Source organism: Sphaerodactylus townsendi, linkage group LG01 (genome assembly GCF_021028975.2).
Source record: "Sphaerodactylus townsendi isolate TG3544 linkage group LG01, MPM_Stown_v2.3, whole genome shotgun sequence".
Classification (NCBI taxonomy): Eukaryota; Metazoa; Chordata; class Lepidosauria; order Squamata; family Sphaerodactylidae; genus Sphaerodactylus; species Sphaerodactylus townsendi.
The window spans coordinates 104,269,822-104,285,219 of NC_059425.1; the positions used below are offsets into that span (position 1 = coordinate 104,269,822).

General features: G+C 54.8%; 1 protein-coding gene and 1 pseudogene across 2 annotated transcripts in view; one reads left to right on the forward strand and one right to left on the reverse strand.

Moving 5' to 3' along the window:
* Positions 1-2,020: 2,020 nt before the first annotated feature.
* The window catches only part of ADGRG6 (adhesion G protein-coupled receptor G6), a 131,265-nt gene continuing 117,887 nt past the window's right edge, over positions 2,021-15,398 (reverse strand). For both annotated transcript variants that reach the window (XM_048489559.1, XM_048489551.1), the window contains 3 exons: positions 14,680-14,781; positions 12,088-12,240; positions 2,021-2,497 (listed from right to left, as the gene is read on the reverse strand). In XM_048489559.1, coding sequence (XP_048345516.1) covers positions 2,319-2,497; positions 12,088-12,240; positions 14,680-14,781 — 434 coding nt within the window. In that variant the 3' untranslated portion in view covers positions 2,021-2,318. The remainder of the gene's footprint in view (positions 2,498-12,087; positions 12,241-14,679; positions 14,782-15,398) is intronic.
* LOC125425554 lies at positions 10,467-10,550 on the forward strand (annotated as a pseudogene).

Sequence of the window (15,398 nt, forward strand, 5' to 3'; positions counted from 1 at the left end):
TGTCACAATTGGTTACGTCTCAGCTTTCTTTTTATTAAATGTAAGCCTCTATCATCTTCTATTGCTGAGTTATAAGGGGAAGTATGTTGCCTTCACCTTTTCTCTTATAACTGTACCATGAAAGGATTGGAGATGTAAAAAAAACAAAAAAAAACCAAAGTGGGATCTTTAGAGACTGGAATTAAATCATTGTAATAACTTGCAATACCAATTACTAATTTAAAAAAAACATTCCAAATGCCTTCTGGTGGCACAAGAGGGGCAAAATGATCTGAAAAGGGTGCTTGCTGTATGGATTAAGTCACAGTTAAGTTAAATAAGTTCCAAATTATATAAGTCATAAATATATGCTGTCTTTAAAAATATCCTACCTTTGGTGTTCATCCAAATGATCCTTAATATCTTCTGATCTTTTTGGATTGGCAGTGCATGGTCATTGTTTGGGGGAGAAAAACATAAGCATACCTATTCAGCAGACATTCATGGCCATTTAGCATGAACCCAACAGTCTGAGTGGTTTGTTCCCCCCTGCCTGACACCTTCAAAACAGTTTGACTGTTGAACACATGGGTTTTTCTTCATGTGTGATCCCCAGCATATTTGTGGCAGTGAATGGGGACCCCATCCACCTTTTTCAGCAGCAAATGTGTTGCAATACAACCCATTATATTTTAATAAATTATTCATTAGCTTCCTATCCCATTTTATCTGAAAAAAATCATAGTGAAATCACTCTGGAGATAATTGTATCAAAGTTAGTGACTAAATACAAATCACCCCTTTCCATGACAAAGTTGTTTAATCCCATTAAAATTCAGCATGTCTTCAGGAATAATTTATTCATACTCAACTCAATCCACAACTCATCCGAGGAGAAACTCTTAAAATAAATTTAATTCTGATGATGCCTAATCAAGGACTAAATAATTTTTAGTGTTGGTTCTGTTCTGGTTCAACTGTTAGAACAAGTTGAAACCGGCCATGAAAGCCTTTGACAATTTTTAGTGTGTACTTCAATGTCACTGTCCAATTTTATTTGGCTGCCTATATATGAGGAAGTTCTAATTTTAAATGTGATACAGAAAGAAAATGCTGCACTTAACTATAGTAATTAATATATATATTTAAGACATACAGATAAATAATTTCATTGCATACATAAGGGATAATACCAGCAGATACTGTAGGGTAATATATGACTGACCACTTGTAGTGGGAGACGAATTTTGGTAGGAAAAGCATGAGATAAAAGGAATTTTTTTCAGAAGAAATATAGTGGCATTAGTTCACTCAATAAGTTTCTTTAAGCCTAACAGGACCCAGGAAATAGGAATTATTCCCATCAGCCCCTACCAGCAGGGCCAATTGGCCATGCTGATAGAGGCTGATGGGAATTGTAGTTCCTGAACATCTGGAGAGCCGCAGGTTCCCTACCCCTGATCTAGAAGAATATGATATACATATTTACAGTAAAAAAAATAATATGCTTCCTCTGTAATGGTACTAGATTCACTGGATTTATGTATTTGTAGGCATACTGTTTCACCCTCAGAACGTAAAGTGAAAACATGTATATGATATTGATATGAGTGCTGAGCTGAGGAAAAAACTGGATATATATATGCTTCAGTTACTTTGGTTTATTGGAGTCATTTTGGGCAACATAATGATTGCCTGTGGTCATTGTGGTTCAATTTTGTTTATTAATTTTATGCCATTTATACTCCATCTTTCTTCCCAGTGGGCACCCAAAATGGCTTACATTAGTCTCTTCTCTGCACCCTTCTCATTAGACCTTGTTCGGTTTTTCAGCTGAAAGGATGCATCCTGCACATGCAGATACACTCACAAGAAGCAGTGAATGTATCTTGAGTTCACTGGCACACCTGGAGATTGTTTCACTGGCACACCTGGATACAATTAATTTTACACAGTGATAAATGAATACAAAGTAAAGAGTGTAAAGGTGCATAGGTTAACAATTATATACTACTTCATGTTCTACGTAATTCAAATTATGTAGACCATATTTCCATTTATTTGACAGTTGAAAACCTTGAGTTTCAAAGCACAATGGAGGTGTGTGTTCAAGTATAGCTGTATTGACATAAATGAGTAATCCATGTATGACAGTGATACCAAAGGAATTAACATCTAACTAATGTACAGTGTGACATGGCAGAAATGGGAGAATCTTTACAGTGACAAATAAATGATGATAAATAATTGAAACACAATACGATCATGGTATTTATTTCCTCATTTTAGTCACAAAGTTCTTCACCAGCTTCTGTTGCATTTCCTTGTTCCAAATATTCTCAGAACTTTGTGCTGTGGCTCAAAGTGTCTGACATCATAATATTTTTATAGAAGTTGTCTGAGCGAGTAGTGCAATACCCCTTCACTTTATCAATAACCTGGTGAACAGGGATAATTGACGTCTGATCTGAATCCACTTGGGTATATTTTAACGAAGGCTTGTCAAGAAAAATATTGTCTAACAAAAAAACAAAAGAAATCAGAAGTTAGGCATTTTAAAAATTCTTTACTGCTAACTTGCTCATTTATTGGAAACACCACCAGATCTCACTAAAGTAAATAGAACTGTTAACCTCCTTAATTTATTGATTATTTAATACATGTTCCATAGTACAATCATGTTCAACATGCATATGAACTAGCTGTACATTTTGGTCACTGGCTAAATCTCATCCCCTCTTTCCATTTTCTGTATATTTATTACATTCAAACATATGGTCTGAACATCATTAATAGTGGTGTATTGTATACTTTTGCAAAATTGGCAGATTTAATGGGATTTCAAATATTCCCAGTATCTCTGCCCTCAATATTTAATTTCTTGCTGCTTTTCACAGGATACTTACACCCATTCTTAGCTGCTATTCTGGTACTTTTTTTTTAAAAAAAAAACTTCTGTTCCTGTGATAGAGATCCCAAACAACAAGGGATCACATTATGAATATAATAACCTCATAGTACCATATCTGGCTATATATCAAAATTCCAAAGCATGTTCAAAATGATGGAAATATTTTTGCTCTTTCTCTGAACTGCCACCGTGGTGTTATCACATAGCCAATCAGATATGTGACGGTACTGCTAAGCAAAGTTCAAAGTGAGGACAAGAATCAGTGACATCTCTGAATGGAGGTCAAGAAGGTGGCTGCATCACAAATACATTTGTAATGTCTTGTCAATTAATGAAAGTATTTGCAAAATGTCTTCCAGATTTCAACCCAGCATGAATGTCTGTGTAAGAGAGGGACGGTCCTCTACTGAATTTTTTCTATATTGTAAAAGATTGCAATGAGAGTTGGTCCAGAAGATGTTTTCAGTAGAGACTGACAATATCCACCTTCCTTATTCCATTTACGGTAGATAAGTTATAAACACCCATGAAAAGAATGTTAGGTATTCTTAAATCCCTCTAAAATAAGTGGCACTGGTGCAGTGAACAACATTCTAACATTCAAATGGCTTAGTTTCAAACAACTGACTTTCTGATACACAAGCCTCGTTGTGTGCATAAAACTGCTCATCCGAAAAAGCTTAATGTGTATTTCCAGTTTTTTTGTAACTCCATGGAAATAGCTGGCAAATTCAGCAGATGCAGGTACACATCTGAAACTTCATGTTAAAGATGATGCAGAACTGCCACCCAAAATGGCACCCCCAATGCTATCACATAATATGCAACCTTGTTCACATTCTTTTGTGACATGACATAATTATATCCCCATTCTGATCTATAGCAGAGAACTGCCCCGACAGATCTTACAGGGGAAGATTTATTTTCAGTTACACCAATGGAACTTCCAATTGAGTACTGTTACAGCATCATCATAATCTTCACTTAAAATTGGGCAGAGACAATTTAATCTGATTGCATTCTTGTACATCAGACAGCATTATTATGATTCATAGAGAAGTAGCAGGCCAGAATTTAAGCTCGTGGATGGCCTGCCTGATCTTAGTATGACATTAGGTGGCAGTCAAGTGTTGAACAATGAGAATCACAATCAAGGACATTACCTCTGTTTATGAGGATGTCGAAAAGTAAATCTGACTTTAGTTAACAAATATTATTTCCTTAATGCATGTTACTTCAGCAGAATTCCATCATTTAAGTCATAAAAACAATGACACTGTATATTTCAAAAAGCAATTTCACTTTTATTTGCTAGTTCAAGTTTAGGCCTGGAGATCTCCTGGAATTACAAATGATGTTCTGACTACAGAGACAAGTTCCCCTGGAGAAAATGGTTGATTTGGAGCGTGGACTCCATGATGATCTCCCTCCCCTCTGAAAACCTCACCCTCAAAAGGCTCTACCCCAAAACTTGTAATGTACAAGTGCAAACAAAGATAAAAGGCAAGTTTCACAAAAAACAATTTATGGTAAAGTAGATTTTAAAACTGGAATTGCTTTTGAACTGCAAGTGAAGAAAAAGCAGGCTGCACAGAGCAAAATTTTAGTTTCATTGAAGAAAGAGAAAAGCATGCTTAAGCGTATCAGAATGATTTTTTTTAAGCAGGTGGAAATGTCAAATAGTTCACGGCAACCAGTCTGCTGACCCTGGCCAACATTCAAATATTTCATAATTTTTCTTGAATTTTTATCCACTGCATTTTGAAAATCTCACACCTGAGGTTTACTATATCAAATGTGTGCATTTCTGAAAGAGATTTGTGATCTTGTTTGACTGAAGGCAATGTGAATATAACAAAAGGCCAGCAACATTTATTACTGCTTGAGCTTTTGCCAGCCAAAGCTTATGAATGCCCGTGCTGAAATAAACATTGTTAGTCTTTAAGGTCTAGCTCAGGGGTAGGGAACCTGCGGCTCTCCAGATGTTCAGGAACTACAATTCCCATTAGCCTCTGTCAGCATGGCCAATTGGCCATGCTGACAGAGGCTAATGGGAATTGTAGTTCCTGAACATTGGGGTGGGGGGGGGGGGGGGTGGGGGGGGGGGGGGGTGGGGGGGGGGGGGGGTGGGGGGGGGGGGGGGTGGGGGGGGGGGGGGGTGGGGGGGGGGGGGGGTGGGGGGGGGGGGGGGTGGGGGGGGGGGGGGGTGGGGGGGGGGGGGGGTGGGGGGGGGGGGGGGTGGGGGGGGGGGGGGGTGGGGGGGGGGGGGGGTGGGGGGGGGGGGGGGTGGGGGGGGGGGGGGGTGGGGGGGGGGGGGGGTGGGGGGGGGGGGGGGTGGGGGGGGGGGGGGGTGGGGGGGGGGGGGGGTGGGGGGGGGGGGGGGTGGGGGGGGGGGGGGGTGGGGGGGGGGGGGGGTGGGGGGGGGGGGGGGTGGGGGGGGGGGGGGGTGGGGGGGGGGGGGGGTGGGGGGGGGGGGGGGTGGGGGGGGGGGGGGGTGGGGGGGGGGGGGGGTGGGGGGGGGGGGGGGTGGGGGGGGGGGGGGGTGGGGGGGGGGGGGGGTGGGGGGGGGGGGGGGTGGGGGGGGGGGGGGGTGGGGGGGGGGGGGGGTGGGGGGGGGGGGGGGTGGGGGGGGGGGGGGGTGGGGGGGGGGGGGGGTGGGGGGGGGGGGGGGTGGGGGGGGGGGGGGGTGGGGGGGGGGGGGGGTGGGGGGGGGGGGGGGTGGGGGGGGGGGGGGGTGGGGGGGGGGGGGGGTGGGGGGGGGGGGGGGTGGGGGGGGGGGGGGGTGGGGGGGGGGGGGGGTGGGGGGGGGGGGGGGTGGGGGGGGGGGGGGGTGGGGGGGGGGGGGGGTGGGGGGGGGGGGGGGTGGGGGGGGGGGGGGGTGGGGGGGGGGGGGGGTGGGGGGGGGGGGGGGTGGGGGGGGGGGGGGGTGGGGGGGGGGGGGGGTGGGGGGGGGGGGGGGTGGGGGGGGGGGGGGGTGGGGGGGGGGGGGGGTGGGGGGGGGGGGGGGTGGGGGGGGGGGGGGGTGGGGGGGGGGGGGGGTGGGGGGGGGGGGGGGTGGGGGGGGGGGGGGGTGGGGGGGGGGGGGGGTGGGGGGGGGGGGGGGTGGGGGGGGGGGGGGGTGGGGGGGGGGGGGGGTGGGGGGGGGGGGGGGTGGGGGGGGGGGGGGGTGGGGGGGGGGGGGGGTGGGGGGGGGGGGGGGTGGGGGGGGGGGGGGGTGGGGGGGGGGGGGGGTGGGGGGGGGGGGGGGTGGGGGGGGGGGGGGGTGGGGGGGGGGGGGGGTGGGGGGGGGGGGGGGTGGGGGGGGGGGGGGGTGGGGGGGGGGGGGGGTGGGGGGGGGGGGGGGTGGGGGGGGGGGGGGGTGGGGGGGGGGGGGGGTGGGGGGGGGGGGGGGTGGGGGGGGGGGGGGGTGGGGGGGGGGGGGGGTGGGGGGGGGGGGGGGTGGGGGGGGGGGGGGGTGGGGGGGGGGGGGGGTGGGGGGGGGGGGGGGTGGGGGGGGGGGGGGGTGGGGGGGGGGGGGGGTGGGGGGGGGGGGGGGTGGGGGGGGGGGGGGGTGGGGGGGGGGGGGGGTGGGGGGGGGGGGGGGTGGGGGGGGGGGGGGGTGGGGGGGGGGGGGGGTGGGGGGGGGGGGGGGTGGGGGGGGGGGGGGGTGGGGGGGGGGGGGGGTGGGGGGGGGGGGGGGTGGGGGGGGGGGGGGGTGGGGGGGGGGGGGGGTGGGGGGGGGGGGGGGTGGGGGGGGGGGGGGGTGGGGGGGGGGGGGGGTGGGGGGGGGGGGGGGTGGGGGGGGGGGGGGGTGGGGGGGGGGGGGGGTGGGGGGGGGGGGGGGTGGGGGGGGGGGGGGGTGGGGGGGGGGGGGGGTGGGGGGGGGGGGGGGTGGGGGGGGGGGGGGGTGGGGGGGGGGGGGGGTGGGGGGGGGGGGGGGTGGGGGGGGGGGGGGGTGGGGGGGGGGGGGGGTGGGGGGGGGGGGGGGTGGGGGGGGGGGGGGGTGGGGGGGGGGGGGGGTGGGGGGGGGGGGGGGTGGGGGGGGGGGGGGGTGGGGGGGGGGGGGGGTGGGGGGGGGGGGGGGTGGGGGGGGGGGGGGGTGGGGGGGGGGGGGGGTGGGGGGGGGGGGGGGTGGGGGGGGGGGGGGGTGGGGGGGGGGGGGGGTGGGGGGGGGGGGGGGTGGGGGGGGGGGGGGGTGGGGGGGGGGGGGGGTGGGGGGGGGGGGGGGTGGGGGGGGGGGGGGGTGGGGGGGGGGGGGGGTGGGGGGGGGGGGGGGTGGGGGGGGGGGGGGGTGGGGGGGGGGGGGGGTGGGGGGGGGGGGGGGTGGGGGGGGGGGGGGGTGGGGGGGGGGGGGGGTGGGGGGGGGGGGGGGTGGGGGGGGGGGGGGGTGGGGGGGGGGGGGGGTGGGGGGGGGGGGGGGTGGGGGGGGGGGGGGGTGGGGGGGGGGGGGGGTGGGGGGGGGGGGGGGTGGGGGGGGGGGGGGGTGGGGGGGGGGGGGGGTGGGGGGGGGGGGGGGTGGGGGGGGGGGGGGGTGGGGGGGGGGGGGGGTGGGGGGGGGGGGGGGTGGGGGGGGGGGGGGGTGGGGGGGGGGGGGGGTGGGGGGGGGGGGGGGTGGGGGGGGGGGGGGGTGGGGGGGGGGGGGGGTGGGGGGGGGGGGGGGTGGGGGGGGGGGGGGGTGGGGGGGGGGGGGGGTGGGGGGGGGGGGGGGTGGGGGGGGGGGGGGGTGGGGGGGGGGGGGGGTGGGGGGGGGGGGGGGTGGGGGGGGGGGGGGGTGGGGGGGGGGGGGGGTGGGGGGGGGGGGGGGTGGGGGGGGGGGGGGGTGGGGGGGGGGGGGGGTGGGGGGGGGGGGGGGTGGGGGGGGGGGGGGGTGGGGGGGGGGGGGGGTGGGGGGGGGGGGGGGTGGGGGGGGGGGGGGGTGGGGGGGGGGGGGGGTGGGGGGGGGGGGGGGTGGGGGGGGGGGGGGGTGGGGGGGGGGGGGGGTGGGGGGGGGGGGGGGTGGGGGGGGGGGGGGGTGGGGGGGGGGGGGGGTGGGGGGGGGGGGGGGTGGGGGGGGGGGGGGGTGGGGGGGGGGGGGGGTGGGGGGGGGGGGGGGTGGGGGGGGGGGGGGGTGGGGGGGGGGGGGGGTGGGGGGGGGGGGGGGTGGGGGGGGGGGGGGGTGGGGGGGGGGGGGGGTGGGGGGGGGGGGGGGTGGGGGGGGGGGGGGGTGGGGGGGGGGGGGGGTGGGGGGGGGGGGGGGTGGGGGGGGGGGGGGGTGGGGGGGGGGGGGGGTGGGGGGGGGGGGGGGTGGGGGGGGGGGGGGGTGGGGGGGGGGGGGGGTGGGGGGGGGGGGGGGTGGGGGGGGGGGGGGGTGGGGGGGGGGGGGGGTGGGGGGGGGGGGGGGTGGGGGGGGGGGGGGGTGGGGGGGGGGGGGGGTGGGGGGGGGGGGGGGTGGGGGGGGGGGGGGGTGGGGGGGGGGGGGGGTGGGGGGGGGGGGGGGTGGGGGGGGGGGGGGGTGGGGGGGGGGGGGGGTGGGGGGGGGGGGGGGTGGGGGGGGGGGGGGGTGGGGGGGGGGGGGGGTGGGGGGGGGGGGGGGTGGGGGGGGGGGGGGGTGGGGGGGGGGGGGGGTGGGGGGGGGGGGGGGTGGGGGGGGGGGGGGGTGGGGGGGGGGGGGGGTGGGGGGGGGGGGGGGTGGGGGGGGGGGGGGGTGGGGGGGGGGGGGGGTGGGGGGGGGGGGGGGTGGGGGGGGGGGGGGGTGGGGGGGGGGGGGGGTGGGGGGGGGGGGGGGTGGGGGGGGGGGGGGGTGGGGGGGGGGGGGGGTGGGGGGGGGGGGGGGTGGGGGGGGGGGGGGGTGGGGGGGGGGGGGGGTGGGGGGGGGGGGGGGTGGGGGGGGGGGGGGGTGGGGGGGGGGGGGGGTGGGGGGGGGGGGGGGTGGGGGGGGGGGGGGGTGGGGGGGGGGGGGGGTGGGGGGGGGGGGGGGTGGGGGGGGGGGGGGGTGGGGGGGGGGGGGGGTGGGGGGGGGGGGGGGTGGGGGGGGGGGGGGGTGGGGGGGGGGGGGGGTGGGGGGGGGGGGGGGTGGGGGGGGGGGGGGGTGGGGGGGGGGGGGGGTGGGGGGGGGGGGGGGTGGGGGGGGGGGGGGGTGGGGGGGGGGGGGGGTGGGGGGGGGGGGGGGTGGGGGGGGGGGGGGGTGGGGGGGGGGGGGGGTGGGGGGGGGGGGGGGTGGGGGGGGGGGGGGGTGGGGGGGGGGGGGGGTGGGGGGGGGGGGGGGTGGGGGGGGGGGGGGGTGGGGGGGGGGGGGGGTGGGGGGGGGGGGGGGTGGGGGGGGGGGGGGGTGGGGGGGGGGGGGGGTGGGGGGGGGGGGGGGTGGGGGGGGGGGGGGGTGGGGGGGGGGGGGGGTGGGGGGGGGGGGGGGTGGGGGGGGGGGGGGGTGGGGGGGGGGGGGGGTGGGGGGGGGGGGGGGTGGGGGGGGGGGGGGGTGGGGGGGGGGGGGGGTGGGGGGGGGGGGGGGTGGGGGGGGGGGGGGGTGGGGGGGGGGGGGGGTGGGGGGGGGGGGGGGTGGGGGGGGGGGGGGGTGGGGGGGGGGGGGGGTGGGGGGGGGGGGGGGTGGGGGGGGGGGGGGGTGGGGGGGGGGGGGGGTGGGGGGGGGGGGGGGTGGGGGGGGGGGGGGGTGGGGGGGGGGGGGGGTGGGGGGGGGGGGGGGTGGGGGGGGGGGGGGGTGGGGGGGGGGGGGGGTGGGGGGGGGGGGGGGTGGGGGGGGGGGGGGGTGGGGGGGGGGGGGGGTGGGGGGGGGGGGGGGTGGGGGGGGGGGGGGGTGGGGGGGGGGGGGGGGGGGGGGGGGGGGGGGGGGGGGGGGTGGGGGGGGGGGGGGGGTGGGGGGGGTGTGTGGGGGGGAGTGGGGGGGAGGGGTGGGGGGGGGGGGGGAGGGGGGGGTGGGGGGGGAGGGGGGGGGTGGGGGTGGGGGGGGGGGGGGGGCGGGGGGAGAGGAGGTGGGGGGGGGGGGGAGGGGAGGGGGGGGGGGGAGGGGGGGGGGGGGGGGGGGGGAAGGGGGGGGAGGAGGGGGGAGGGGGGGGGAGGGGGGGGGAAGGGAGGGGGGGGGGGGGGGGGGGGGGGGTGGAGTACCATGTTTTGTTCCTCCGACTCCTGATTTCTGAAGACATAACAGTTACATACAATTGTAGGTCTGTTACATACAATTACTTGTTCACAGGAAAGAAGGCACATACATGGTAGTACACATATTTCTGCCAGGTTAATTGATCGATTTTAAACAAATTTGGTTAAATGTGTGAACTATTGATTTTAATTTCAAAGCATGGAATGTATCATACTTAACCACTATATAAAGAAAGGCAGCAATGGAAACATCAGGTAGCAGTAGAATATTTTTAGGGAAATTTTGGATTACAATTTGTAAATTATATAAGATTCATTTTTTTGTAAAATATTTCCCATTTAAAAAGGCATGAGGTAGGAAAAATCAGTGTTTCTTCTAGAAATAAAATACTATTTAACCTATTAAAAATGCCCAACATTTTTAAAAAGCACAATGATTAAACAACAAAGACTTTGAACATATTTTGTAAATTCATGAAATTTAGGGCTCTTTTATCTTCTATTAAAAATCACTTCTCGGCCTTTTGGCTAAGATCAAGTGTGTAGTAGCTTCTCTTAATATTTTATTTATTACATTTATATTTCACCCCATGAACCAAATGTATGTTCACAGTATTTTTCAAAGATAACAAATACCATGTATGACACAAAAGTACTGAACAGTGAGTGATTCTGTTTGACTGGATTGTCACTATAGAATCATTCCTATGTGATTGTCTGATTGTCCACAAAGCCACTACTATGTAAATGCCTGATTGGGTCCTCTAGCTCATTACTGTGTCAGACAAACAGGGGTCTTTTCAAACAGCTTCTGCCTAAAGTACTTCAGTTGGCAATTCCCAAAACTTAGCCTGGTACCTTCTGAGTACATAGTTATTCCCCTTTTAGGAATGAAGACCTTGACTCAAAATGCTGTTTATATTTGCAAATTTCAGCATTGATTTTATCTGATTATCAGATTTCTTCAGAAGTGAAATAATATTTTTAACATTTATTACACATTCATATACACACTTAACTGGAATATATTACACACACACACACAAATACACAATATGCACTTGAATTGGAAGTTAACACATTTACCTCACTTTAAATTACCCTGGGGACCACATCTGTTTAAATGCTGGTTTGTAATCCACTGAGTAATTAACAGCCTATCTAAACTCCTCAGTGGTGGGCTGCGGTGCCAATGCAGCTCCACCTCGCCACCTCCAAAAGGGCATTTTCAGTGGCATGGGGAGCAGAGAAAAGCTCTGAAGACTGCTGCTGCTGATAAGTCCCATAGGACAGAAAGAACATATGCCACCCAAAGGGCATTGTATGTCCAAAGGCTGGTGTGCCATGCAGCCAGCTATCAACCCTGGGAGGGAACTAACATCAGCCCATCCCTGGGACAGCTAGCATCAACCCCACCACCCCATGCTGGCATCTGAGGAGGATGCCAGTGCAGCCCCATCATGGCCTGGACTTCCTTGCTTTGTGGTAGCACAGCTGTGATATAAGCATGTGCTGGCGCATCTGCCCACTCTGCTGGGGTAAGTGATCAGGGGAGGGCAAATGTCCTGGCACAGTCACGCACCATTTCCATGGGCCCTTTCAGCCCCCTTCCTTTGGATGTGGCTGTTAAAGTGTTGTTTTGTTATTTCATATTTTGGTTTTTGAACAATTTTATTTATTTATTTACTATTTTGACTTGAATTGGGTAAATTTTAAAACAGCCAAAGCAAATTGCCCTAAACCAACATTCTCAGTTGGTGCATTCGAATTCAAATTGGTATATTCGGTTAGTATATACCAGATTGGTACATTCAGATTTGAGTTTCAAATAAATGTAAGATTCAACATTAATTTCCGACTGACATAATAAAATTGCTAAAAGGTTATAAATAAAAATATACATTGTTGCTGCTATTATGCATGATATTATTCAGGGAATATACTGTATATGAATCTGAATAATGTTCTTCACAACCCAACAGTTTGAAAAAAAAACTTTCTCTTCATTTTTTATATTTGTATTTGCTTGTAGTTTCCTTTCTTTCAAATCCTGTGATTTTATAATATAAAACATATTATCACAGGTAGAAACATCATTGTACAAATATCGTGTAAATACAATTACTTACCAGATTGGCTGTTTCTTTTAAGATAAGTATTAGATGTGGATTTAGATTTAGAGGTTAGATAAGTTGAGTTAGAACCAATGGAACTGGAAGACAAAGATTTTCCCAGATTGTCTGAGCTCTTCTTAATGATGTTAGTTGCTGTTTTGCTCCAATCTGAACATAAGTGAAAACAGAAACAGTTTGGCTACATGTCAGTTTAAAATAATATTCTCTATTTGGGTTCAGGCTTCAAACACAAGAAAAGAGGATATACCAATTTTTCATGCTGCGCCTCTTTCTGTCTCCTTTGTTTAATAACTAAACAGGGGATTGCAATTTCTTCTTGAGTGATATATGGTACTTCATGATGTTTCAGGGCATGCCCAAGATCCAGTCTTGGATGTTTCATTCTCTGTTGTTACTCATACCAGCAAAATTAGGATAGTTTCATATAAGACTACATTGTGTTGAAGGCAAAATTAACTTTACTGCAAGGAGGCAAAGGACTATGAAAAATAACCCACAACATAAATAGAAAAGCTTATGTTGAAGTTAAATGTGGGGTAAAGTTTACAGTTCATGTTCAGTATATGAAAACTCTAACCAAATATTTTTGTACAAAACCATACAGCCAAATTATGTTTTCATTCCCATATCACAAGTGCATATTGAAGGATCCTAGGACCACTGTTAAAAAATGTCCAAGATCCTTCATACCTCTGACTCATAAGCTACATTTTCTTCTTCACCAAAATTCAAACATGCAGAAGTCATTCAACAACTCTTCAAACAAGTCAAAGGAAAATCTCTTTTTACCCCAGTACTGAAACATGGATGTTTCTTATTTTGGGCACAGTGGCAGGCTTACAGTGATAGAATTTTTCCACTGCTGAATTCATGACCACTAATTTCTCTCCATGGGACGAGGGAATAATTTTAAACCACATGGTTGTTTTTCAAGGAATCTAGGACAAAGTAGTTGCAGTACTTTCTTTATAACGCAGGACTTCCAGGTAATCAAATGATTGCTCCATTATACCCCACAAAGTTCCATGACTCATAGAGGTGTTCAGAACCATTTTCTCTGTGAGTAGCACTCATTTACTTCCCTTGGATGTGACACAATAAACATTTGATCTGTTAGGAAGGAACAAGGAGAAGAAAGTTCCTGTTCTCCAGTTCACTAGCCCAGCAGCTAGCACCATAGTAAATAGGGAAGAAGGAAGATTTTCTACCCATACTGGTGCACACTGGACCCAGTACCCATGAAATCAGACTCAAAGGCAGGAAGAGGAAAACTTCCATTTTAGTTAGATTATTTATTCTCCTCCTTCCTCTGATTTCTGTGAATTATGCAAGAGGTAACCAGGTACCAGAATGAGGAACAAATTTTAATACAAAATAATATCACTGTTATTTGAAAATTAAATTAATTAAATTAAATTAAAAATAAAAACAATTTGGTTCATTTTTGAGTAGTTGGTATAAAAGTTATATACATGAACACTGAGAGCAGATTGATCATTGGTCCATCAAGGATAACAGACTAGCTCTCCAGGGGCTCTCCAGGATCACAGGCTGAAGTTTTTCACATCACCTACTACCTGATCATTTTAACTGCAGATGCTGGAGGCTGAATCTGGGACCTTTTGCATGCCAAGCAGACTATGTCAGGGCCCCTATCATGTAAGTTAACGTAATAGCTAATAATTATAGTTAATTAAAATATGGAACCACAAAAAGATTAGTGGCTACATATGGATACAGGAAATAATTTCTGCCCTCTCTCCCACTTTTAAGGAAGCAACAACTGGAGGGAAAACTCCTGGTGTTCTTTTACCGCTGTGCTATAGAGAGTGTCTTAACCTACTGCATCTGTGTATGGTTCTCCAGTTGCACAGTGGCAGATAGGAAGGCGCTCCAAAGGGTGATCGCTACTGCACAAAGGATTATTGGCTGCCCTCTCTCCTCCTTGGAAGAACTCTATAATTCCCAAAGCCTAAAAAAAGCCCAAAATATTCTGAGGGGCCCGTCTCATCCAGCACACTCTCTTTTTGAACTGCTACCATCTGGTAGGCGATACAGGACTATCAAATCTAGGACAAAGAGGCTTAGAGACAGCTTCTACTCTAGAGCTGTGGCTATGCTAAACTCAGCGGCTTCATGTTGATGTGTTTGGGGCTGTGTAGGGATGGGTGGAGAAAGTGGAAAGTGAGGATGGGGTATGAGTCTGAAATTATATGAGTATGATGTATTGTATGAAATTGTATGAGTATGATGTATGAGTCTGAAATTGTGTGCATCGAGGGATGCTGCTGTAAATTTCGTTGTGCATGCACAATGACAATAAAAATGCTTATGCTTATGCTTATGTAATCATTTCATGGCTGGGCATTGGGATTTTGTCTTGAAAATGAAATTTGAAAGCAATGAGAAGCAATATAATACAATATATAATAATATAATATAATATAATATAATAAGTGAACTGTTTGAATTCTCAATCTTTTACTTTCCAATATTACCCAAAGAAGTTTCCACAATGCAAAAAAAAATCTTAACAATAATTTGAGACCATGAATTATAACTACATGACTGTTTTTCACATTTTACCTGAGTTGTCCGCCAGCCTGAATCTACCACAGCAGAGATGTCGCCTCCACTGTTTCTGTACATTTTCTTTCATTGCGCAGTGGAATACAAATATAAATAAACCTGAAAGCAAGATAAAAAAGAAAAAATCAATTAAAATCCAATAAATGTTAGATAAGGAAATCACTTTATAGAGGCAATTTTCCACAACTACCATAAAAATGTGTTATCAAATACTACAAGTAACTTCTAGGTGCTTTACTATTCGAATTAGCATACACAGCTAAAGTACCGTCTTGCATTCTCCAATGTAGCTACTGGCTTCTATGAGGAAGTAGGGTTGCATTTAGGTAAATGTGCCTAATTTAGCATAAACCCAATTTTTATTTATGGCAGGAACTGTAAATATTTAATATCACCATGCACTAGATTCAAGGCCAAATAATGGGATAATTTTTACCTTCAGACCAACTCTGACCTTTAAGTATAGGAAGGGCCAAAAATATCAATCAATCAATCAATCAATCAATCAATCAATCAATCAATCAATCAATCAATCAATCAATCAATCAATCAATCAATCAGGTTTCTCAAAAGGACACCAGTTGGGACAGTCTATGAAAAAAGGAACCAACATGTAGTCAGGAGGCATAAGTCATTCCCCTGGGCTGATTCCCAGGAGAACACATTGCTGACTTCTCCCCCTTTTGGTAAATGTTTGGCATGGGGTTGAAGGAACA